This window comes from Acomys russatus, chromosome 30, assembly GCF_903995435.1.
Source record: "Acomys russatus chromosome 30, mAcoRus1.1, whole genome shotgun sequence".
Lineage (NCBI taxonomy): Eukaryota > Metazoa > Chordata > Mammalia > Rodentia > Muridae > Acomys > Acomys russatus.
Genome location: NC_067166.1, coordinates 32,542,311 through 32,569,924, shown reverse-complemented (window position 1 = coordinate 32,569,924; position 27,614 = coordinate 32,542,311). Strand labels below are relative to the sequence as shown.

The following is a 27,614-nucleotide window of genomic DNA, read 5'->3' as shown; positions in this document are numbered from 1 at the left end:
TGACTAACTCAGAGATCAGTAAAGATAGTTTATTCCCACTATGGACATTATGAACTTAGATCCTCTCCCCCAAACCATCTACCATGTTTCTTTAGAAAGTGTTTGTTTTATATAAAAAAAAGAAAAAAAAAAGGAAAAAAAAAAAAAAGAAAAAAAAAGCTATCAATGCAAAGTTCACAATCACCTGTTTGATTCAGCTGACTTGTGGCTCCATGCTTAAAGTCTGTAGAAGTCTCTGTCACCTACTGTGTTAGCTCTGCTCCCCGCATTTATGTCACATGCAGATCTAATTTGCACACCTTCCATTCTCACCTAACCCATGTTAAACATGCTTCCTGGGAGTAGAAAATGACTGAACTACACGCACCCCTAGAGACTCCTTCATATTCAGTTCTGGTTAAGTAACTCATCTTTTCAGTGTGGTTCTTCAGCCAGTTACTGACAGCTATTCTCTAATGCACAAATATATATATATGAATGAAAGCTCAAAGCTTAGCAGAAGGTGCAAAGAATGCTTGCTTGACAAACACAGTCACCCCAACCGCTGAGCCTCCTCTGTGTAGGAGGAAATATGTGTTTGTGTGTGTATGAGCATGCATGCATGTGGGTGCATGTGCTGATGCCTGTGGATGCTCTAGATCTGTTTTCTGTGTCTTCCTTCGTCTGCCTTCACTTCATTTTCTAAAGACAGGGTCTCCCACTGAACCTGCAGCTCAGTGATCAGCTAGGCTCTCCAGTCAGTGAGCTCCAGGAACCCACCTGACTCCATGCCCAAGCCCCTAGCCCTGGTCACAAATGAGTACCACATCTGCCTTTAAGTGGGTGCTGGTGACCCAAGCTTAGATTCTTATGTTTACACTGTGGGCAATTTAGGGCCTGAATCATCCCCCCCACATCCTTCGATCCTCCTTTTTCTCTCTGTGTGTCTGCAACTATAAAAATAAACTTCTCTCTTCACACTTTTCCACCCTTCATGATGCGTCATCTAGGCACAGAGTCAAAAATACTTTTCATTGAACTTTCCTTGAAGTCTGGAGCGTCTATACGTATGTATCTGTTCTGGACAGTATTTGCTTCCTATATGATAAATTTCAAAAGAGTGTAATTGCTTTCTTTCTCTCAAGATTCATGACAGTAACTTGTTAGAATATCTACATAAATGCACAGAATCTCTTATCTTTAAGAGGTTAAATTGCCAAAAGGCAAGCTAAGAAAATATCTACTCTTAACAGAAAGTTATACTGATGCCATCGAAGTTATTTAAAATAGAATTTTCAAGTCTGTAACCTACATTCAGCAGCCAATCATTCTATGCCCACAATTAGTTGTGTGAAGCTGCTCTGGTACCTTAGGGAACTAGGAAGCAGCAAGAAAGGCAGACTCATAAGCAGTCAACTCCATACATTATAATACATTTGGAAATAAAGGTCTGTTCAAGGTACTAAAGGAGCCAGTAAATGGTAGCATATACCTGTAACCCCAACAGTGGGGAAGCTGAAATAAGAGGGGCCAATGCCAACATGGGAAAATAGAGAGACCATATCTCATCAATCTCTTAACACTGAAAGATTAAAATGAGAAAGGATCTATTTTCATCTGAATATGCCAATAAAAGCACGTTAGAAGTTATGATTTAAACTAAGCCTTAAGGGTAGTGGTAGGCTGCTGGCGGCCACAAAGAAAGGCAAGGGTCACAACACCACAAGCAGTTCTGACCGACTAAATGTAAGAAATAATTCCAGGAAAGTAAACTTTATTTCATAATCATCTAAATTGGGTTCACGTCTCTCGTTTTAATTTTTCAGTCTAGAGGAATTTGGTCCGAAAACAAAAGCTACATTAAAAACAACTAGATAATAATGCCACTCCAACTTATTAGGCAGGATGGGAAATAGAAATTTATCAGTCAAATAATGCATGTTGCTCTGAAGAAGGAAGATTCTTTTAAGCGTTGAGCATTCAATGATTTTTTTCAGCCACAGAAAAGTGACAGAAACTAAGGAAATAACCCCTACCCAGATCTAGCCAATGGACAGGACATTCTCCACAGTTGAGTGGAGAGTGGAGTATGACTTTCACACGTACTCTGGTGCCTCATATTTGACCACGTCCCCTGGATGGGGAGGCCTGGTGGCACTCAGAGGAAGGATAGCAGGCTACCAAGAAGAGACTTGATACCCTATGAGCATATACAGGGGGAGGAAGTCCCCCTCAGGCACAGTCATAGGGGAGGGGAGTAAGGGGAAAATGGGAGGGAGGGAGGAATGGGAGGATACAAAGGATGGGATAACTGTTGAGGTGTAACAAGAATAAATTAATAAAAAATTATTTAAAAAAAAAAAGAAACTAAGGAAATATTGTGTATGTAATAGATGCTACAGCACCCAGAACACATGTGTAACATGGAGAACACTCAAGAATACTCAATAGCTATATTATACTTCAATACATTTGATATGTGGAAAGTCTTCCATAAAAACCGTCTTTCACAAGAGTTTTATAAGTTTTCCACAATTGGGTAGTGTAAAGCTGTATTCAGCAAATATGACTTTCTTCAAATTCAGACTCCAACTTCAATGTCTGATCTCTCCTTAACTGGGTTGTCATAAAATACGTGCTATTTGTACATATGCTAAAAGTTAACATTTAGGGTTACTATAAAGTCTAATGTTGAGATTTCTTCATACATCAAGATCGATGCATGGGGAAAGAAAACAGTTAATGCTTCCAGTGTAGTTCTTTTAATGCAAATATATTTACTAAATCTCTTTAATTCTGAAAGCTAGATGTTGAGTTACAGAGCCCACTTAAAAACTATTGGCTTTATTCTTCTCTCGATGCATTCTAACTGATGTAAACACTTGGAAAGAACATCTCCTTACTTAACTGCTGTGAAAGCAGCCTTCTGTATCACCTAAGGTTCAAAATACACTATTGAAATAGAAATATGGACTTGTCCCCATTACAAACTATTGTCAGGTTATGAAAAATGTAATCATTACAATACATTATTATATTTAAGTATAAAAGCTTTGAATTGCAATCTTTGTCATTGAGTGGCATATTTTAAATGAAGAGTAATATCTCAGATCTCTTTGGAAAGCTTAATGCTTAAAAAAAAAACAATTTTATCTAACTATGAACAATGAGAAAAGGCATTATAAAATACATTTTGAGTATGCATGAGGAATATGAACATAATACAGAATTAAATTTAGAGCAATTAAGAGTAGATTTTGAAGATATTTTCTTAACTGCTTTAATACAGTCTTCTCAATTTTAATGAAAAGAAGCTATATGCACTGACTTTTTGACAGCTACTATTAAATAAGTATGCATTATCCAGCAATCTATTTGGTTTCATAAAAGTTGAAGAGCATCTAAGAGTAAACACAAATAGTGGTTTTAATGACAGGTCTGTCCTGCGTATATTTTGGTGCTGTTCTAACAGGCTGAATTCTAAGGTTTGAGTACAACAGAAACCATACTGTATTGAGACATTCCACCTATAGTTTGTGGTCATGAAGTCTGATTAAAAGTGGTTCCATACACACGAAACTACTTTACATCAGAACTTCTGTATTTAATACACTTAACCTATTTTACTGAATAAGACATAAGTAGGCAGTTAGACATGTCTAAAACTGCATCTCAAAGAAATGTTAAAATCCATCTTGAATAGTTCACTATAACTAATAATAATGCTTATTTATCCATTCCAATAAGAAAGTCTCCAGCCCATCCTTGGCAGCAGTCATAACTCATGCAAACAACCAGCATAAATGCTTCTAAAGTGGTAAGATAACCGGATATGAAAATAAAATGCTAGGGTATCTTATCAGAAGCATGTAAGAAAAACAGTGAATAGTCAAACAAACAAAAATAGATGGCAAGACATGGATAGCCACTGTGGAGCAAAATTGTCCAAGCTCAAATATAAATACCACCTGAACAGAGATTAGCTGGTTTGTGTCAGCTGCAGTGAAAGTGCTTTATAGTCCAAAGGATAGTTAGCCAGGGCAGACAACTCAGCCTGATGCTCTCACCAGAAAAAGCAGCATTCTCAAACGGCTTCGTTTGGAGACTCTTCATGCCACCAAGACATGTACTGTATTAGTTCTTAGTTGTGGGGACCCTGAGATTATGACAAAATGGGCAACATGGAAGGAGATCCTGGAGGAAATGCTGAAGCTGGCCCTTGGCACTTTTGCTGGACCAAGGATGCTGTGACAGTGTCACATTGGGGGAACATTCAGTGGTTTTCCTGGAATCAAGGAAAATAATGTGAATCTAGATTTGGGAGTTATACATGGCAGTAAACAATGAGCTGATCTGTGCAAGATCCATTGTATTTAAAAAAAAAACAAAAACAAAAACAAAAAACAAATGCTAAATGAGCTCGTCAGACTCCCAAAGTGTGAGCCCAGTTCCAACAAATTATATACGTTTGTCAAAAGAAATAACTAAGCATATGGCCCTGTCAGCCTTCAGTTTGGGGGCCAGGTTGTAGTTTAAAAGGTTTCTCAGCCTTTGATACACCAACCTGCCTTACTACCGAATCTATAAGGCCTTAGCACATTTCTTGGGAGTCGTTTCTGGGAATGATACATTCCTAATGCTTGCTTGGAAACACTAGACCATCTATGGGCTGATAACTAAGGATATTCATGCCTTTGGGTGGGTGGGCCCGGAAGGACACCCTGAAGTTTAAAGAACACTGAAAGAGCAAGAGAGAAGCGTACGCATTTACTTCCGGTGGGATACACAGCTGGAAGCAGGAGTTGCGGGAGACAGGTCCTGAGGGGACAGAGTGTGGAGTGAGGGTTTTCAGAATTGAGATGAATGAAGGGAAGAATGAATCCAGTCAGGGAGGTCATGCAGGCCAGGAAGCTGCTAGGCTGTCGGCGGTGACGTCTTCGTGATAAGGAAGTGAGAGATCTGGCAGCCTGGGAAACAGACAAGTGTGAATTTGACAAGGAATTTTCAGGAAAGGACTTATGGGACATGGTCATAGATTAGACTAGAAGAAGAAAACGTCAAAGATAACAATTACTGACCTGAGGGAGGAAAATAAGAAACAGAAGAACAAAACCAAAATCCTAACAGTACTTCCCAGTGCCCTGCTGGGTCTCAAGAGGGCAGAGTGTACTCCTTGACAGCGACACCCATGTGCCCCAAGCAGTTTCAACTCACCACCGTCACAAAACTAAACGAGGGTTAGACACAGCTCTAAAATACCAGATTTATAATATCATGCCCAGTCTTCAAATGATTTAAAAAACAAATCAACCACTCCGTTTATAATTGGTAAATCTGTTGAATTTGAAGTTTCAAAGAAGCAAGATTGTTTCTTCCATCACCTTCATTTGAATGCCCCGAATCAAATCTTGCACGTACAATTTCCCATTCTAGAACTAGCTAGAAATCACACATTTTCAAATTGTGGGCAGAAAAACAAAAAGACAAAAACAAAAAAAAAAAAACAAAAAAACAACTTTTACGTTACTTGCTTTGTCTTGGAAAGTGTTAGCACCCAGCAAGGCTCTGGCAACTCTACACCGTTGTTTTGCAAAGGAAAACAAGATCAGCAATACACGCGTAAGGGTTCTTCTGTCTTTTAAAAAAAAAAAAAAACTTTTCTTTTTCCAGGTGACGTTTACAAAGAGGAAATTTGGATTGATGAAGAAGGCTTATGAGCTGAGTGTGCTGTGCGACTGTGAGATTGCATTGATCATCTTCAACAGCACCAACAAGCTGTTTCAGTATGCCAGCACCGACATGGACAAGGTGCTGCTGAAATACACGGAGTACAACGAACCCCACGAGAGCCGGACCAACTCAGATATCGTGGAGGTGAGTGAGCCAGCTGTGAGCCAGCTGTGAGCCCAGGCTTTCTGCAGAGCCTCCTGGTGTGCGACTCGCCCTGTACCTTTTTTTTTTTTTTTTTTCCTATGCTCTTAGTCCCTGAACCTATTCTCAGGATTTTTATCCCACTGATGGCTGCACCACTCGCTATTCCTCCAAACATTAAAGTTAAAAGTGGCAAAGTAATGAGCCATATGGGAATCTATAAATCAAGGTCCAGGGTCAAATCACTGCCTACCTCACCTCTTTTATGGGGCAGCAGTACCTCTGCTGTGTGTCACTTCATGAGTGTTGGGAACTGTGAGCAGGTGATATGCCATCCAAATAGTAAACTCTTACATACTTACTATGTATTTTAAGTATATAATGGTTTCCTTACAGAATCCAAACATTTTTTTTTCCAGAGAACTCACTCTAAACTTATACTCCTTCATGTGTGTCATCTCTTTCTAACTCATTTTCTCTTAGTGGAAGAGTAAAGAGAACTCATCATAAAAATGTTGCTTTTCCTCAAAATGATATCAATATAGCATTGAAAACTGTTAATATGCTTTAAGTCAGGAGTAAACTTACAATGGGTTTATAAGGAATGGGTCAATATTGCGTCTAAGTCAGATTTAAAACACTGGCTACAACAGAAACAAGTAAATGTTGCAGAAGACCCTAAAATGTTTTAGATGAGTAAGGCACCATACAATCTTGGTGAAACTTTTAAAATATTTTCAGTGGTGTTACCTTATGAGCAATGATGCCTCAACTAAAGGGGAAGAACTGTTTGCTTCTGTCTGCCTAATTTTTGTATCTCTTAAGTGTTCTTGGTTTCCTGAATTGTACCTGTCTTCCCAGAACTGGAAGGAAATAAATTCCTCAGGAGCAAGTGGTGCGCAGCAGGTTTGCCAGAGGACAAACCATTCTCACTGTTTGATAGCCTGCGATTTAAAAAAAAAAAAAAAAGTCCAGCCCTAGTTCCAAGCAAATTAACAAGCCTCCTACACCCTCTTCTTTTTATTACACCCACTTCTAATCATTAATTTTTGGAGACTAAATCCTAATTTCTTTTATTTTATTTGAAGCTTTTCAAAAGCATTTAGTTTACTGGTTTTCACTTTTCCTTGTGTCAATATGCCGGGTAAAACCAAACAATACGAGTCAAGTTAGGCTCCCAGCAGCCACTTGGAGGTTCACAACCATCTGTAACTCCAATCCCAGTGGACCCGACATTCTCACACAAACATATATGCAGGCAACAGTCTTCATGATTTGGCCCTCCTGCATTTTAGAAATAACAGCTGATGGGGAAAATTGTGAGGCAGAGTCTCTAACTGGTAAAGCTTCATATCACTATCATATGTACCGCTTTAACAAATATGAAGCATTGAAATCAGAATGCTTGTGGTGAGAGATTTGAGGGGAAAGTGTATATATGGCACATTCCCTCAAATAATTAGACACAGTAGGTGTCAATTCTTTGTGCTAATGCATTAGTTATAGACTAAGAATTTGCAGTTGGAAGCCTTCCCTTTTAGAATAGGTCTAACATAAAGTTTACAATGAAGATGGTTTACTACTCCTGGGTAAAATTTTGAATCCTATTTATTTTAATTTAATGGAATACATTTAACTGGCTAAGTTTAATGAGGAGCATAATATGTTCCATAAAGGGTCATTAGTTTTACATTTCCCATTTGGACCATTGCCTCTCTTCCCTTAACCCTCTACAAACAGTTTACTCACAAGAAGAAAAGGTTAGAGAGAGAGAGAATATTATCATTTCTAACATGGAGACTGAACTGCAGATTCCTGGGCCAAGCCAGAGTAGTGTTATAGGGTCACAGGAAAGTATGCAATGCGTGGGTGTTGAGAAGAGATTTCTCCTTTTAGCAAAAAGCTCTGTGTAATTACCATGTCTTTGCCTGATAATTAGCAGTACTGTTACAATGGCACAGAGACACACAAAGGCTTAACAGATAGACTGAAATAGTTTTTCCCCCATTGTATCATAATGCAGCTTGAATATCTGTTTAGATACACTACATAAATATGCCAGATTTAGTAAATGTGTTAAAATTGTAATCCATTGTTTAAAGAAGAAACAAAAAACAGCTATTGTATTTAGAATACTTCCTTTGAAGAAAGTCCATTTTGTTTGGCTGTGTACCACGTAATCAGCTTTCAAGGCTCTGAAACTCAGGTAGCATGAAGGGACTCCCTCGTCACCACTTGTCCCGTTACAGAGGAAACTCTGGAAGTTTCTCTCAGGCTGTATTCCTGAGAAATGGCTTGTTAAATATCTGAGAAGGATGCAGATCCCACAGGACTAATGTCCAGGAAGGCGATCCCTGCATTCTGAACTGAATCAGGCAGGCATTCTGGTTACAGATGTAAAGCATAGTTACCGAAACCAACTTGGGGACAATTGCAAGGCAAAGGAGCAATACCCCATAAATACCACCTACACCACTGAAAGGATGGTGTACACTAAGAGTGCAAAAACACTGTGTGACAGCACATGTGTTCTGAAGGAATATTGCAGGTGATCCTTCAAATACCAGGATGCTACACTCACTGTTACCCCGTACCCACTTCACATCCACTGAACATGAAACCCAGCTGTGAGTGTACCTAGCAGCTGGCCAACAAAGAGCCTCTCACCGCTCAGTTGTTCTGTGGAGTGGTTATGCTGTCTGGGCCAGAAGTCCAGCTATGATGCATAAACAAGAGTGAGATACAAGGTGCTTCCCTGCTCCCTGGGAACTGCAGACTGAACACAACACCTTTTATAAAAGATTTCCTGAAGTCACAAACGTCTCAGTAGAAGATAGATACAAGACTGATCAAAGACTCTCTCTCTTTGTCTCTGTCTCTGTCTCTGTCACTCTCTCTCTCTCTCTCTCTCTCTCTCTCTCTCTCTCTCTCTCTCTCTCTCTCTGTGTGTGTGTGTGTGTCTGTGTCTGTGTCTGTGTGTCTGTCTGTCCACACACACTTCTCTCTCTTTCCCTCTCTCTCTCTCTTTCTCTCTCTCTCTCTCTCTCTCTTCTCTCTCTCTCTCTCTCTCTCTCTCTCTCTCTCTCTCTCTCTCTCTCATGTGTGTGTGTGTGTGTGTGTGTGTGTGTGTGTGTGTGTGTGTGTGAGACAGAAAGAGGGGATGGTGGGGAATTTACCTGAAATTTTATTTTCTATCATCTGAGTCCTGTTGGATTTAAAGAGCCCTAGAAGCCATTGTTGCATAAAAAATGTTTCCTTGCTCATTAAGGGCAACAAGTGTTAAGGCCTAAATTGGGACTTATGAGGCCTTAAAATAGCTTTTAACCTTTGTTGCCCCATAGTACCAATGGAAGGTTATACACAGTCTCACTGCTCTGGCAGAGTTTGGTAAAGGTTGGTGAGTACAATTTTTGTTGAAGAAATAAAAATACAAACAAAATGTAGAATTGGACCTCTTTACAGATAAGTATTACAAAATTTGAGGTTGGATGTAAAATATAAAAAGTAATTCTTCACTTGACCTTCTTTTACAGCCAAATATATATTATAAAATAAAGATTGATGAACTTACTTTACATGTGCTGTAGGCTTATATCATACACAAGTAATTAGCAGGAAAAGCACATTCACTGACTTGTTTGGTAGTTTCTGGACTTCCAGTCCTTTAATTATTCACCAAACAAAGATTTGTTGAATTCCTGCTACATGCCATGGAATGCCTGAAGTGCAAATATAACCAAAGTACCTCAAGAACTCTTACTTCTTAAGGTAGCTCACAAATGACCCTGTCATTTCCCTTCTAATTTTGCTTCTAACTCACTCAACTGACCTCACCCTGCCATCTCCCACCTTGTGCATCAGACACACAATGCATATCCACCTCGTGCACACAATTAGCCATAAGTTTTATAAGGGATGGTGACGTAAGATGAGTTAGATGGAAAGAAAGGATGAGAGGAGTAATATAAAATATAGTACTCATATATGAAACTCTGAAAAAAATTTAAAAAACAAAACACCATCTAAATCTTGTCACCTCTATGATGTCAACCACTAGCCACGTGAGGCTCTTCACATTTCAGTCAACTAGAACTCAGTGAAATTTATGATTCACTTCCTCAACACCAGTAGCCACATTTCAAGTGTTCTGTGGCATATGTGCACTGGTGGCTACTGCATTGAACAGGGCACATCTTGACCGGTTGGTTATCAGAAAAGGTCAGGTAGATCACACTGGTCCAATGGGGTGTTTTAACTAATTGTGTTCTCAAACTAACACCAAGATAAATTCTTCGATCCATCATACTTTCATTCTCCAACATGAAGTGGGAGGGGTACACTCAGAAATGGCAAAAACCCCCAGCTCTATTCTCCAACATGAAGTGGGAGGGGTACACTCAGAAATGGCAAAAACCCCCCAGCTCTATGATTTTAGGACTCAGGGTACAGACTTCTTTTAAAGAGATGCCAGTTTGGAAGTGAGTACTTGCTCAAACTAAACACACAGCTTGCTCAGGGCAGTAACCGCAGTCAATCGGAACCTCACTGTATGGTTAGAACACACCTGCAAGTGTTCTAGGCCATAGGGAGCACTAACCATATCGGTGGGGTGTGGTGCTGGGTAATTTTGTCTTTCAGCTAAAGCTCGTTAACAGAGGAGTGGTAGATCTTTGATGTTACTGCTTTAAATTTTCTTGATGCAACATTGGACAACTGCTTAACTTTATAATTAGTAATTTCAATCGAAAAAGTTCTCTTTAGGAAGAAATTTGAAGAAATAGCCGCCTTGATTTGCATTAGAAATATTCCATGGATTTACCATTAAACATAATTGAAATAATTCATATGGCCAATGACTCAAGAGGCCTCTGATACCCTATGTTAAATCAAGTATAGACTTGTTTTCAATGGATTATTTGAATTATTAAGAAAATATTAGCATCTCCCATGGATATTTATACCTTCTATGTTGAGCTTTCCAAGGACAAAGAAATAAACTTAATTTTGCAAAAAATTTTGCATATTTTTTATTTTTGTTTATGTATAATTAAAAATTCTACTAAGACCCACAAATCTTATTTGCATTTGTTCTAATAACTTAGACTACAATTTTTGATGTACTCATTTTTCTCATAACTGTATTACAATGGTTTTTATACACTGAATTTGAAAAGCCATTTCTTTTCTAAAACAGTGCTTTTGTTTCGTTTGCATATATTTTATAAATATAAAAATATGCCTCGCATCCCATTTATTAAGAAAGTACTCACTGTTGAACAAGAATAATGTGCACGTTAGGTTGCTTAAGCTATATGCATAAGGCAGTAAATCTGGGCCCCCTCTGTTCTCTCTTACTTGGAAGCTCTGCTGTCTTTACAGCATCAGTACCAGCAGAGTCATCAGAGAACCATTGGGAGTAAGAGCAGGAAGCACATGCATTTGAAAACACAGCTGTTTGCCAGGCCCAACTTCTTCATCAGGATTAGTGACTACCATTTGTCACTGTTACCCTTCCAACTAACTTTCTTGAGCTATAGCAAACCAAAGTCCTCGTATCTTTTTTCCTCTTGATACCCAGAAGCAAAAAAAAAAAAAAAGTGAAGAACACTTAGCCCAAATTAGAATCATTCATTTTTTTTGTGATATTTACACATTTTGTAGTATGTAGAACTTGATGGTTGCAACCTATCTGAACATAGGAGAGCATGCTAGCTGTTGATAATCAGCACATCGTGTTGCATTACTTCAATTTTAAAACTGAAAAATAAAATATCAAAGGGTAGATCATTTCCCCCAGATGAGTTACCCATTCTATATTGAAACTCGGAAGTGAAAGTTATGGACTAGCTTTTAGTTATGTGTTAAGAAAAATAAAAGATGATGGCTCTTCTCAAAACAGAAGTGTTTCTTGTTTGAGCACATGCATTGTGTTGCTGAGAGTTTGGGTTTTTTGTTCCTTTGTTTTGTTTTAATTTTTTATTACAACCAGTCTTCCTTTGACTGAGGCACATGAGGATGTCACACCACAGGCATTCCATAAACATCAACTTACTGATGATCATTATAGTATAAATGAGGTTTATGTAGACTTCCTTTGAAGTTTGGTCTGTTCTAATAATAAAAATGGTTGCTTTTTCAAGTGAACTAGAGGTGATGGAAAGTGGTTGTTCCATCAGAACACAAAACTTGGCCTGGGAAGATAGCCCAGACATTAAAATGTTTGCTGTACAAGACCAAGTAACCGAGTTCAATCCTTAGCACCCATGTATATCCCCATACAGGAAGGATCAATGTGTCTGATTGCCTCTGGCTCAGTCTTGCATTACTGGCAGTGTCTTCCTAAAATGTTGATTCCGATGTGGTGGATCTCTGTGTAACTTAGGATGGTGCATTTCTGACATGCTTCCAGTTTTGATAGTTTAGCTGTGTTATTTCTTCCTTGTAGTTTGACTGGTCATGGTCATATTACAAAATAGATTCTTAGCATAATATCAGTAATATTTCTTAAAACGGATAGTCAACAGAACTAATTCTTGCAAGCAGGAGAGTTGGCTTTTTCAGGAAGTGCCATTGTAAACGCCAATTATGACTCAGCTGGAAAGCCACGCTTAGGGCAAACAAGACATTTGGGCCTTGCCCTATGCTCCTTTCTCTGTGCACAGTCATTTGGCAGTGGCTTCCTAAGAGTAGGTGAGGAGAAGGTTTCTGGGTACAAGTCCGAGTTTCTGGGGAAATGTAATGTTATTGGCTAGGGTGAGTCAGAAGAGCAGCATGGCCTGTTCCACTGCTTTCATTATCCTCATGGTCATAAGAATCCTTAGGACCCTCTGAAAAAAGACAATAAAACTCCATCATTAAGAGAACTGTAATTACATTCGTGGTGCGTGTACACACAACCAAGTAGGTGTGTAGATCCGTTATCAGAAGTACGCTGCGTTTTTCCAGTAGCTACCTACTTGTCACATTATCCTTGTCGTGCCTCATTGGTGTTCCCAGCATGTTCTGCTACCCTGAAATTCAGCCACTTCATGGAGGGACTGGATAAGGAAAAGAAACTTTCTGTCAATTATCTGTAAAGGTCATAGAGTTAATGACTAACTGGGAGGTTAATTAGATTCGGAAAGCCTCTTCATATCAATTAAATCTCTTATCTTTATGTTTCAGTAAATAAACTCTGTAAGTACTCAGGGCTTCTGTTCTACGGGAGGAAGCAACATAAACAGTCGCTGTAAATGAGTGCTTGTTTATTCTCACAAAAAAAAATTTACTATGAAAAAGTAGATATATGAGCACTATAATAATGATAATAATAATAATAATAATAATAATAATAATAATAATAATAATAATAATTAATTATAATAATAATGGTACCTCCTCAAGTTCGAAATTGTGTACTGTATTTTCAAAACAATGTGCAAATCTCCCCTTGATTACAAACAAATGCCATCCCTATAATCACAAGACTATTTCATAGAGAGGAAAACTGAGTTTACATTGACGTTAGGGATAGCTACTAACTGAAAACCAATCCATGCTACTCCTTCAGTCCTCAAAAACAGTGGTTTGTAAAGTTGCTACCTATGGAGGGTTTTGTGTATAGTGATGAGGCCATTTTTCTAAAAATGTACTCTCCTACTAAGCCATATACGCTCTGCTCTAATGTATATATTTTACGTAAATTCATTTAGCATCTATGATACGATAATAAATGGAGTCATCCCTTTCATGTGAATTATGCTAGATAATAGAGCCAGATTTTAGATTAGCTAAAATAGGTCAGCGATGATCAGTAACTGAGGCCACTAACCTTATCTATGTATATACATTGGCATCAAATGAAGGTTAAGATCTTCTCTCTCACTATGTGGATGCACTTCCAAGTGCTCAAGAACCAAATGCAGATGTTGGCCTCACACATAGGCCATGCATCATTAAAGCTTTCTGTGCACAGTCAGAAGTGCACCGCTGAACCTGGCACTCTGTCCATTGAGATAGCTGGCACCATTATGGTGATTGCACACAACCTAATGAGGACATACAGCCAGCCTCCAGTGATTGTCTCTCTTTCGCTGTGATTGTTCTGAGTTCATTTCATATTAAACAAAAAAAAGAAAAGAAAAACAGGAGCTGCCATGTGGGGTGGGAGAGATGGCTCAGTGGTTAAGAATATTTTCCACTCTTCCAGAGGACCAGGGTTCAATTCCCAACACCCACATGGCAGCTCACAACTGTCTATAACTCCAAGATCTGACACCACCACACAGACATACATTCAGGCAAAACATTAAGGCACATAAAATAAAAGTACACAATTATTAATGATTAAAAAACAGAAGCTGGGTGGTTACTTTTTGAGTTGGGAGCATTTTTATAAAACTTCATCTCTTCATTTTAACTTTCAGAAATGGAAATTCTAAGGTCCGCATATTAGGATTAAAGATAAAAGTCCAAAATTAATTTCAAGTGTATGTAGCTCAGTGTTAGAACATATGCCTACCATGGACGAGGCAGCGGGTTTTATTCCCAGCACCCCTAAAATACTGTTACAGTAATATAACACACCCATTGTTTGACAGGAGACAAGTTATATAACTTCTAGGGTGCAGGCTCTCACTTTGAGTTAGTACTGTTTCCACTGAATTCTCTCATGGCCCAGTAATTAGGATTATGGCTTATAAAAGATGTCACAGTTTGTTGTAAACTGTTTAGTTATAAAAGTCCCCCTCGGTCATAGACCTAGGGGAAGGGAACAGGGTGAAAGCGGGAGGGAGGGAGGAATGGGAGGATACAAGTGATGGGATGGCAATTGAGTTATAATCTGAATAAATTAATAAAATTAAGAAAAAGAATTATAGTGTAAAAATGTATGAGACACAATAAAGCCAATCTTTTATTTTTTAAAAAAAGTTGGTTTTACTTTGAAGGCTAAGGAGAAAGTTCAGGGAATGAAGAAAAAAAATCATAGTGAAGAGAAACAAGTTCCTAACTTGAAGATGTGTAATATTTTATGATAAATGAATCACTTAACAAAGAGCTAGCATTTCATATAAGTTGAGAAATTTAAACAAAAGTCACTGTACTGTTTATTTTTTTCACAGGTATTTAGAAAATAAATGTGTAGGACATGGTGCTAAGTGCACTGGGTAATAAGATGATCTTTGACACGTTCACCGTCCTTACCCCAGAACTGAAAGTCTGGTGTGGACAAAACATATGCAGTGTTTGCTATTTCTTTCAGCAGATAATGGTGGTGCTGAAGTCCATATGCCAAGCGTTTTGCTGGCTGCTGGAGATGCAACTGTGACTACCGGGGACCCAGTGATACGAACTGTCGCATTTACTGTTGCTTTACTATAAGTAGGGTGGGTAACCAAGGGAAAAGAGATTACAACTGCGGGCACCCAAAGGAATATTATAGTGAACTTTCAACCATGTAGTGATGGTGTGCTGAGGTGCGCATGTGACGGGAGTTACAGGCAGTGCTGAGCTGCCAGGGGCCCCTCCAAAAGCTGTATGTGCTCTTAACTGTTGGTTGACCCATCTTTCCAGCCCCTCATGCTAGATTTTTAGATGAAAGTGTGACCTTGAATGACACGTAGAAAAAGTTGTTGTGCAAAATAGGTCTGTAAGCCATTTAGTGCCATTTAAAGTAAATATGAGACTAATGATTTATAGACATTCAATATATATTTAAATAGTAAAAAAATACATAAATGCAATGATACAGAGATATAAAGTGTATATATAGACCATGTTTATCTACAATATGATTATGTCAAAGTCTGATTTCCCATTTGGTTGGATTTGTAAATAGAAAGTTTCTCCATAAACAGGTGGTTATAATTTTAGGGGGGAGAAATTGGAGAATACATTAGCAAAATGTAACAGATATCTTCCTGAAGTTTGATTAAAAAGTTCAGCCTTACAGTTGTATCCCACACCCTCATTTTAGCTTGACAGAGGAGTCTCCACCCTTTAATTCTAAAACAGGACACTTTGGCTGAGGAGCTGGAAAACTATTCTACACTTGTGTAACATTCCTATAACCTAATCGCGCCTCAGCTTTTTCTCCCAGTTTAATCACTGGAGAGTGTCCTTTGTTTCCGTAGTCATTGCTTCACTTAGTAACAGCTTGTTGTATTATGGTCTGTTAGCCAGAGGGTAGGTTTATTTTTAAAACCCTGATCTCTGAATTTTTCTTTATTTTTCCAAGATTGAAAGCAGCTGAAATGCCTGGAGTTACAGGTTGAAGGCTGCTTCACAATATGTGGAGAGAGGCTCTGGTCCCTCCACGTGTGTGTGTGTGTGTGTGTGTGTGTGTGTGTGTGTGTGTGTGTGTGTGTGTGTGTTTAAATTTTTTTCCTAACAAATGTCTTCTAACTGGCAGTTGTCTAAAAATAGAAAACTGCTTAACTAAAAATAGCCTGGCTCTCAGTCGTGCCAAAGAAAATGGAGAGGAATAGGCGTGGAATAGAAGGCTGAGTAATCCAGCCCTATTCATTCAGAGAAACCTTTGAGAACACAGGCCATGATAAAGTGCCCTCCAGAAACCACAGGCCGGACTCCCTCTTCAGACTTCGAGGTGCCAGTAAACATTTTAGCCCCAGGATACTTTTTTTCCCCTTCATAGATTGTAAACATTTTCTGAAAGACAAGGCTTTGTTTCACAGAACCTGACAAACTGCCATAAGTAACTTTGCAAGGTCTTAAAAATTCATAATTGTAAGGTTTTTTTAAGAAAAAAATAGATTCTCAAATGAAAATGTTGTAAAATAATGTGCGCCGTGTAATAATTAACAGGAAACTCAGTTGTAATAAAAGCCCTACTTCCAGCTTGCAATTAAACTCAAAACTTTAAAGGTTCAGACAGAAATGATTTGTGTGACTCATGGCAGCCTGAGAGCAGTTGAGTCACCGAGCTTTAGGCCCAGTGTAGTAGGACACTCATGGTAGAATATGTCCCTGAGGACCCCAGTCAACCATTCTCACAGCTGTCTTTACCAAGCAGTTTTTCTCTTTTAATTTTTAAAATGGAATAAAAAACCATCTCAAAAAAAAATCTTTAGAAGAAGATGGTTTTCTGTTTTAACACATGGCATTCAGAGTAAGCCTGTTTTTTAAGCAAATAGACAGGCTGTTGTTGCTGTGGTAAAGTTCCCCGCCCCCCCCCCCCACCATTTTCTTTTGCTTAAGTAATCTGAATAACCAGGTCAAACATAGCAACAGGGTGTGGAAATGTCAACACAGGTCAGGGGTTGGATGGCAGTGAGCATTGTTATCTTCAGTTCCTGTAAAGCTGCTGAGACTCCTGAGACAAAGGACGCTAATTGATGGAAAGAGGCTTAAATCATTGCTGGAAGAATCAAAGTCCTTGTATCTGTGTACATCGACTCTTCTGGTCTCCTTCCGTCTTGTAAAGCGTTTTGTCGTTTTTTTTTTTTTTTTTTTTTTTTTTTTTTTTTGCATGTTGGCCCCCTACCGCTCTTTGTAATGGATGCAGACCACAAGTGATTCCTTTATGCAGCACACAGGGTGTAATTGTGTCTGTGTGGTGTATTAGTAATTACCAAGCTGAATTCCCATATTGTATCTTTACTGCAGGCATGGAAAAATAGGACATACAATCCTGCATAACCATTTTCAACCTAGATAGTGAGCCCCTCAGAGCTGCTAAGGGACAAAGCCTTTCACATGTGCACTTTTACACCAGAATGTCATCATTCAGTAATGTCTGTTATGCAGGGTAAATTCAGCTTTGCCAATGAGCGTCTGTGACATTATACTATTCATTTTTTCACTATTAACAAAGTCTTTTCAATGTGGAAAATATTGTCTTTTTAACCGTTTAATAAAAAAATTAATATTGCTAGATACCATAGTGGCATTAGCTACATTTGCTATGCTAGCATGTAGAAAGAAACATGCCCGAGTTTCTACATACGGTAGGTTATATGACGTTCATAAACATCGCAGAATACGATTATGTTAGAGGCATTTCGCCCTTAAACAGTCACATTTTCATATATAATTTATCAACTTTGACTCAAGCATTGTTAAACCAGAAAGGGCTGACAACAACTTTTTGTTACAGTAAACAGATACAAATTAATTATTAATTTCTTTGCTATAAAATTTGCATCCATCCTTTATGTATTATGTAGTTGATATCGATTTGACTGCCTCCTAATCTGTAGGGACTTGAAACAACTTCAGGACTATTTATCTACAATAGAAGTCAAAATAAAATAAGCAGGTTGATTTAAACAGGAGAAATTCCACTTTTCTTTGGTGCATAGATGCTTATAATGACAATAAGGCACTGTTAACTGCAACCACGAGCGAAGCAATATAGCCATTTTGATTAGGGATAGTCAATTAAATTGGACTTATTTTGCAGATTATGAATACACTCAGGATTTTAACTACACTTTACTATCAAACCTAAAAATGATCTCTTGGTGTGTATGTTTGAATTTTTATTTTTTGAATATAGATCTTTTTATCCAAGCAATAACTATTAGACCCCAAGTATATACAGAACTCAGCAATCTAAGGGGAAAGAAGTTTGTACAACACAGTCTCTAACTCCACAAGACCATCTCGCTAATAGAGAAACGCACCTGGACAGAACAATGTAGAAAGAACTGTGGGATAGCTTATAAAGGCAGCACAGCATGTGCCAGAGAGCATCCGTTCAGAAGCCAGCCTGAGTTGTTTGCTTCTCGCTGCTGTAGGTCCCTGAGAGGATTATGTATGCTCTGGGTCTCAAGGTCAGTGTTTGCAAATGGGATTAATAATAGCAACTAGTACATGGCTGCGGTGACGTATGCACATTTTTGAATACTCAGAGCAGGTGTCTGGCTCCTAGCGAAGTTTGTAACGAAGACTGCAGTAGTAATGATGATGATACATGAGATAAACTAATACCTCGTAGGAAGCAGAGTGTTCAAACCTAAAACTATCAGAAATTGAGGAAGAGGTTATAAGGAAGACCTTTCAAAAGATGAGCGATTTAAGGCGTCCTGAGACAGGGAGGAAGCATGGAACTGAAAGGCATTAGCATAATAATAATAAGGTGCACACATACCGGAAGAGACAGGAACATGCTTGTGAGATAGTTGAGGGAGAGGAGTCAGACCCAAGGAACACTAACTCTTAATGTGGATTATATGTGATTGAGAAAAAAAAAAAAAAAAAAAAAGTCTGAAAAAGACACTATGGACTCAAGCAAGGAACGGGGTAAAGAGAACTCGGAGGACGTTTGACTAACATTAACTATCTCAAAATAGAAGCAATAGAATTACATTTTTTAAAAGTGCTAAACTACTTTAATTTGTATAAATAGTATGTGTACGGGTGTTAGAAAAGCCAAAACCTTTTCCTGTGCATATATATATTGCAAGCTGTTTCAGTCACCCTGTAAATACCTGATTGTACATAGATATTTTTTAAAGGCATATGATCTCAATTTACGCTGATAGTGGTGAGCACATGCATTTCTCTGAGGAATATTTATCACATATGACATGCTAAAAATTACAGAGATTACAGGTCACATAGTTCATGCGATATAAGCTTCTGTACATTAATGTGAAGAACTTGGTATTCCTTAGAATGTGCAATTCGCATGACACAAACATGGGATCAGGATTCTGTACAGATACTGTCAAAAAAGAAAACCCTTAAGCTTTCCATGCGCTACCTAAAGTCTGAAGCCTAAAAGCTCAACTCTCTCTCTACTACACTGGGTGGTGTGAGACAAGGGGCAGATACAAACTGGGGAGTCACACAAACCATGTTTCTATCCTTGCATAAACTGTGACCTTGGGCATGCTTCAAAACCTCCACTGAAATTCGGTGTTCTAAACTGTAACCTTGTGTTTGGCCTTACTGTGAGCATTAACAAGTAATGCACGTGGCCATTAGTACAAGTAGGGTGCATGGTCCTCAGGCATTTCTTCCCGTGATGCTCCTCCCCCTACTCATGTCAATTTAGGCACATGGTAAAACACTTCACACACACACACACACACACACACATGCACACACACACATACACGCGCGCGCACACACACACACACAGAGGGGGCACTGAAATCTGCAGTATATTTTGTTTTTATATCTTGAAACTCATTTTGTCGACTAAGGATGTACTTTGGTCATAGAGTATCTGCCCTCCTGTGTTCAAGAACCTGAGCTGAATCCACATCATAGAAAATGAAGCCATTTTGTGAAGTACTATGCATAATAGATGGATAAATATTATGTAAATAAAATTCTTCAGACAGTATACTGACTTTTTAAATTTTATTAATTTAATCACTTTACAGCCTGATCCCAGACCCCTCCCTCTTCTCCTCCCAGTCCCACACTCTCAGCTCCCCCCCCCCGCCCCTCCTCCATAATATACTGATTTTTTAAACTCAGAAAATCTGTACAAAAGAAAAACTAATTCTGTTGAGGAACATCAAAATAATGTTGAAAAAGAAATAAGTGGGACTCCATCCAACAGAATACCCAGCCCCGTTTCTGTTAGCAAACTTCGTTAGAGTCATAATCGAATCCCTGGTTTGCCTTTTTAACGAGGAAGAGCACAGCGAGCCTGTAGTGTTGTGTGTGAGAGGGATGGAGGGCAAAGACCTCTAAAAGACCATGAAGGTAATTGGCAAAGCTAAGTCAAAGAGTAACCCTCCTATACTGCCTGGTCCTTTCTAGCTCAAAAAATAATTAATTTCATTAAAGTACTAAGCAGTCAGCGGGTGTTTAGTGTGGTGATCTTAATAATAAAAATACATGTGTGTCCTAAATTGCTTCTGGTGAAACTTTTAAGCATCTCTATGCCAGCCCTCTCAGCATTGTGACGGCAGTAGGATACAGGCGGCTGGAAGGGAGCCAAGCATGTGCTAATATATTATACATTTGGCTCAGTTCCAGGACAGCAGGTGTTTTAAATATTCCAGTCACACACGCACAATGTATATTACTGCTGGGGGGCGGGGGGAGAATAGCATCTCCAAATCACTGATGTTAGTTCTGAAACACACCTAGTTTGTACCATAAGGACAGCATAGAAGAGCTGGCATGGGGAAAGAGCCTTTCTCTCTCCCTGGAGTTAGAGCAAAGAAGAAGTTCTGAAGTGTGCACTTGACCACTGGTTCCCATGTCAAGGCACATGGTTGTCGGTCATCAGAAAACATGGATCAAAATCCAGGGGAAACGGCTCAACTTTCCATAATCGAGTTCCTACAAATTGACGAAATTCTTCCTATATTAGAGAAAACAGTAGTAAATTGTATGATAATAAATTGGTAGGTTCTGATTAGGGGAAGAAATTTGTGTATCATTAGAATCTACCATTCAGTTTGCAAACAACCTAAAGTGAAAAAAAAAAAAAAAACCTTGGCTTTCCTGGGGTTCTAATTACTAAATTGAACTATTTCCTTTTAGAGGGGAAAAAAAAAGAGGCAATAATAGCTTTATGGAAATACACCTACAGAGAAATAATTCAGAAAATGATTTCAAAAGTTTTAATTTCCTGCTGGATTCACACATGCACACAGACAGACAGACAGACAGACACACACACACATACACACACACACACACGCTGCGCTGCTGTAACTTTCATTAATGTGAAACCTGCAGTTCCAGTAGATGAGCTCAGAAACATAGCTTCCATCTCACTACGCACAAGTTCCTGTGTCAGATCAACAAATTTTCATTGATCTTTATCTAACCCTTGGCTTCAGCAATAAAATAATGCACGAAGGCTAAAAAGAGGCTTCTGATTTCTCCCAGCCACCTGCCTTAACCTCCTGCTTCATTTCGGTATAGACAGGATCTCTTTGATCATTAGTCAATAGTGCACATTACCTCATGGAAACAGGCTTTGAACTCCGTTTTTACTTCCTCTTTTAATGGTGCTGTTTCCCCTCATCTTTCAACAGTGATCTTTAAAAAGAAGCAAGATACTATTCAAAGCAATGGTGATGGCAGGCCTGAGGCATTTTGAAACTGTTAAGTGGTGAATATTATTTATCCAACAGAAAGCTGATGTTAAACCCTTGCCCAACTCCAAGCGTGCCCACCATTATCTCCTTCACCTACAATACAACGTGGTTGCATTTGAGTTTTTCACAAAATCTGGTTTCCCATATTGGGTACTGACTGTGCTGTGGGAAGTCTCCAGAGAAAAACAGGGGAATTCACAACTGTGGAGACAGTCGGTGACTGTGGGTGGCATTTCTCTGCTGAGTCAGGTCCCCAGGCTTTACCAACAGTGCAGATTTTCTGACAAGATGCAAAAGCCCAAGTCTGCGGTTCCTGAAGCTCTTCTGTAATTTTCCCCTTTTCCTTGCATCTTTGGGAAATGTTCACTTAAGTTTTTTTTTCCTGTCCTTGTAACTGTTATAGACTATTGAGAAGTTTTACACTCAGGTCCTTTACTTTTCCTATAGTCCGGCCCATAGAGTAGAACAGTATTATTAACTGTGTCTGTGTGACAATGCAGAAAAGGAAGAGCTTCTGTCGCTGTGGCTAGGAAAGGGACCTGTAGGATACATGCAAGATTTCTGCAAGGTCTGCAGCATCGCACAGATCATCAATTGTTTGTTCACCAAAGTATACACTTTTTTCATCTTCCCATCCCCCACCTGTCCAGGGAACTGATCAGTTAACTTAATCTGAAAACTATAGACTCTCTCACAGAAAACAAGTAAAGTGTGTTTTTCTTAATAATTGAGACTCGGGATTCTTCCGAGGAATAATAATGGTAGTGCAGCGGGAGGTACCCAGAAGGTCAGCCTGTGGGTCTTAGACCAGACTTCCTCTCAGCCTTAGGAGCTAAAAGCAACATGGCCTTTCTTCTTTTTCATTCCACACTTCATTCTAACCGGACAGATACTACTTAGATACCATAGAAGTGTTCATTGTAGTATCAATGGGGAAATGTTATACATAAGATTACTCATCAAAGATACCTTTTATTACAGACATTTCCCTTTGTGAAAAAAATTATCAGGCAAATTGATCAAAAGTTACATATATATAATTTCCACCGTGTGTGTGTGTGTGTGTGTGTGTGTGTGTGTGTGTGTGTGTGTTTGGTTGAAGGTTTCAACCCAGATTAATGTACACATTAGGGATTGATGCAACCTCTGAGCTACGTTCCCAGCCCCAAGGCAATCTTATTATGGGATAAGCTTGCAGAAATTAGAGTCCTAAAACAAATAACTCCTAAATCCTTGCAAGTGAGCATTGCAGCTCACGCACACAATTCATAAGTGTGGTTCTACGTTAACTATCTCGGAGTTTGATGGAGTTTAAACCACTCTGTGCCTACATACTGACATCAGTGACGTGGCAGTCATAGAAGATGTGTGGTTGTGTCGGTTAAAAAACATGCCTGGGTGTGGCTCCACCAATGATAAGTTTTATTACTGAAGAATAAGTTTAATTAAAATATTAAGAAACTAAGATTTTGATAGCAAAGGAAGACTGATTTAATTTCTTCTTTATGTCATAGAAGGAGAAATGTTTTCACGGTACCTGTTAAAGCATGTGGAAGAAATGAGTGCGCAAATGAAAATTTCTAGATTCACCAATAAACTAATAAAAATCACTAAAATTTCATGTTATGAAAATTGGGATTTCAAGGTTAAAATCAGGTTTCAGAACTTTTCTGTGGACAAATGAGGCCATTGTGACTAAAACAAACAACTAAATCCTATGTGGATGAGAACGCTAATTTGGAAAACTCCTCAGAAAAGGCCGTCTGGGGTCAGAGGACAGAGTAGTCTGTGAGGATGACAGCCTCCACTTGATTGGTGTGCATTAGACAGCAGATGGGTTTACTGCCAGAAGGTCAGGAGGGCTTGCGATAAAGCTTCATGTTGGATCATAAAGTGCAAAGCTAACAGGACAGGAAGCCGGCTGACATAGTGACCAGCACTTTGTGGTTCACCCTATCATACTGTCATTACCTGTCTTTCAAAGAACCCCCAACAATGTCATTCATTCTTGACTTTTCTCCACCCCGATATCTGTCCATCTAACAATATCTACCGCCGTGTCTGCATAATCTCTATTGTTGGTTTTCCTTTTCTTCAACATTGTCTCTCTACACTTGTCCCCTATAAGTTTTCCAGTGTTCTTTCTAAGTTGTGTAGCATCTTTTTAGGATGAGGGTAATTGAATGTAACCTTACTGTTTGTATAAAATATGAAGCCATGGAAGTGTAATTTTATGAACTGTGACTTTTCAAAAGCTTTGAAATATATATATGTCATATATAAGAATACCAGTCTTTGTATCTGAAAAGTAAATTGATTATTTAATTTTATTTTTGGTTGTTGATTAATTTAATTTGAAAATATAAAGTTAGATAATTTATTTTTCATAAAAATGTGTTTCATAAATTAGTAACAGTAATTTAGTCTATGTTAGTCTCTCTCAGAATGTATTAATAATATTAGCAGGATTTCCAAACACTTTTTATGAAATGTGTTCCATTTATAAGCATTTAATCTACATGAGAAGATCCAAGTTTCTAGAATGAATGCATTAGATGTTTTCAGACTCTTTTGCTCTATTACTGCATCTTATTTATTCTAATCCTTATACCCAATTTGTTATTGCCTGTGCTAAGAAAACTTGCCTCTCCACATTAATACTGTAAAAATAACAGGAACTAGACTATGAATCTAAGAGACAGGAGCCTCCAAATAACAAATGATTCAGCCAACCTCAGGGCACGTCCCAGTGGAAAGTTGAGAGAGAGTCCTAATTCAGAAATGCTACTGGCACTTTTGATGTTGGTCCTAGAAGCACTGTTCAGCTATTTAGCTAGTGCCAGATGGAAATAATTATGTTGTTAAGAAAACAAATAGTGACCCTTTGATTAATGAACCCAAGATCTGCATTCGTTCATGAGGTTCTAAGGGATCAGCTCTTTCCCAGGTACGAGGCACAGCAGATGTGTCCTCTGGATGCTGGGCATGGAGTGTAGCTGGAGGTGGGAACTTGGAGGCAGCACAGTGGGAGGAGTCAAGATAGGACGGCAGGGAAAGCTGTAAGAATACAACAGGATAGTGCTGATGCGCTTTGCAAGTCCAAGAGGGAGGGCTGAGGCTAAGCATCACTCTGGGGGATTTCTGGCATATTTATTTTTAAGCACCTTTTATTTACTTGATGCCCCTTGATCATTAAACAGTAGAACCTTATAGCACTTCTTTCCACTAGACACCTACACCAGACTACCAGAAATAAAATCTGTCACATTATCTTGGTCCACACAATAGGTTTGTGCTAATGAGATAAAGCTGCATGCACAGCCCTGCCTCGGTGATGCTCCTGTGAGTCCAGATGCTGCGCCTTACATTGCGCTTGGGAAGAGAAGTAGAAGCCAGTATAAACTTATGGCAGGAAAGAAAAAGGGGGCATTCTATCTTTCTGACTTGCTTTTCAGAGGCCCTGTCTATAGGAATTCCCTACTGCCTAATATAAGTATGGATCAGTGGAATGGAGTTCTGTTCATTCCCCCACTGGCAACACTCTATGATCTTAAGTCCCTGTTTCCAAGCCAACCCCTCTGAGCCTGAAACGGTGTATAGCCCTTTCCTCAGATCTGAGTTCTAGCTGGCCTCTCTGGTTTCCTGATGATAGACAGGCCTGCTGAAGGCCAGCATGTTCCATCCGTCTACCCAGCTAGCCAGTCTTTCCAGCAGTTGGACACTGCTAAACAAAAAAGTAAGACAGTGTAGCAGCCAATAAGATGAAAACCACTGTTGCCTTAACAAAGTCTAGGGAGAGATTTGTATATTGGAAATGATGATGGTGGTGGTGGTGGTTGTGGTGGTGGAGGTAGAAGTGGTGATGGGAGTGACAGTGGTGGAGGTGATGATGGTGGAGGTGATGGTGGTGGAGGTGATGGTGGTGGAGGTGATGGTGGTGAAGGTGATGGTGGTGGTAGATGTGGTAGTAGAGGTGGTAGTGATGGAGGTGGTGGAGGTGGAGGTGGTAGAATTAGTGGAGGTGGTAGAGGTGGTGGTGGAGGTGGTGGTGTTGGTGGTGGAGGTGGTGGTGTTGGTGGTAGTGTTGGTGGTGGAGGTGGTGGTGGTAGTGGTGGTGGTAGTGGTGGTGGTGGAGGTGGTAGTGGTAGTGTTGGTGGTAGAGGTGGTGGTGGAGGTGGTGGTGGTAGTGGTGGTGGTGGAGGTGGTGGTGGTAGTGGTGGTGGTGGAGGTGGTGGAAGTAGTGTTGGCGGTAGTGGTAGTGATGGTGATGAAGATAAAGCTAGAGACCAAGGCTGCTGACCTTTAACATGGTGCATTACTTCCTCTGAAAGGACAGTTCAGTATGTTGGGGAGGGTATCAGGGTTTCTGGCCCCTGGCAGCTTCTTAGCCTGTCTAAGGCTCCTTTCTGTATGTCATCAGGCTGCCATTTGCACTTTTCTGCTCTAGAATGCCTGTCCAGAAGTTATCTGATTTATTGCACCATTGTGCTAATCAGATGGCCTGCTGATGCCCAAGAACAGAAAGCCCCCCAAGACTTCCTGTCTGCATTCATCTTACAGAGAGAGGGGGGGAGGGAGGGAGGAGCAATAATAGAGATAGCATACAGATATGGAATATAGGTCAATTGCACAGTTCTAGAGAAATGTAAAAGGCATATATTAACTATTTTTTCCACGGTACCTATAAAACCAGTCAAATACCCCACCACTGAGCTACATCCCTTGCCCTGCTCCATTAACTCCAGGCTACTCCGTTCTTTCTTTTTATATCTTAAATTTTGTATGAGAGTAGGGGATCCCAGAGTTCTGAGATGGCCATTGCTGAAGGTAAAAGCAATAGATACTCTGCATTCAAACCTAATAGGTGCTCTCTATGTGTTTTCAGGTCCCATTGTAATTCCACCTTAAATAAGAACCATGGTTACCAAAGCCTTAGGTCCCATTATTCTTTTATTAGTATCAGTTGAATAGCAGCCACGTGCTGGACACAGTCAGGTTGCGGGGGTAGAGACTTGCCTCTGTCACCGAGGCTTCTTCTCATGCGTGCAGATTTCCTTCCTCAGGTATGCACAGAGGCTGCCTGACAGACTCTTCATCCCTACACCATCCCAGGGACACTATATATTCCTCAGACAGGAGTTACGTTCTAACCTGTCAGCAAAGGAGGTGGTGGTGGTCCCATTGCTAGTTCGTCCTTACAGTTGTTACTGCAAGTCTCTGAGATGCCACATTCCCAGCTCACAATTAGGGTCCGGAGAGTCTTCAGGCTATACTCGCTGGAAAGGTGGCCTATAAGAGGCCCTTTCCCACCTTTGCCACCAAATTACGGCAGAATAGGCAAAAAGAAGACAGCATTCCAATAGAAAATGGCTTGTGACTGCTTGGTGTAAATAGGCTGGTTAATGAGGTGATAAATGTTCAAGCGACAGGAGGAAAGGGTGAAGCTGGCCTCAGGATCTAGAACTGGCCTGTGTCTGCCAGTTAAGAACTCAGCGAATGAAAACGAACTTGAGGATAATTCATTTCCATCACAGACTGACGTCTGTGGCTCATGCTTAGCATGTGCTGTATTATAGATGAAGGGCAAAGAGAGGGGTTTCCCATTGGGCCAGGGAAAATGGGCCAGGGCCAAGCCCATTAGAATTCTTAATACTCTCAAGGCTTCGTAGGCCTGGTGTAAGAAGCATTTTTGGCAAGGAAATAATGTAGCCTCTACATCTTGGGAGTCTCTGATTGCCTTAGAAATAAAGC

General features: G+C 39.5%; 1 protein-coding gene across 14 annotated transcripts in view; it reads left to right on the top strand.

The window, feature by feature from the left end:
- Mef2c (myocyte enhancer factor 2C) overlaps window positions 1-27,614 on the top strand; it is a 160,248-nt gene that overhangs the window by 83,015 nt on the left and 49,619 nt on the right. For all 14 annotated transcript variants that reach the window (XM_051172314.1, XM_051172318.1, XM_051172316.1 and 11 more), the window contains exon 3: window positions 5,650-5,853. In XM_051172314.1, the coding sequence (XP_051028271.1) occupies window positions 5,650-5,853 (204 nt within the window). The remainder of the gene's footprint in view (window positions 1-5,649; window positions 5,854-27,614) is intronic.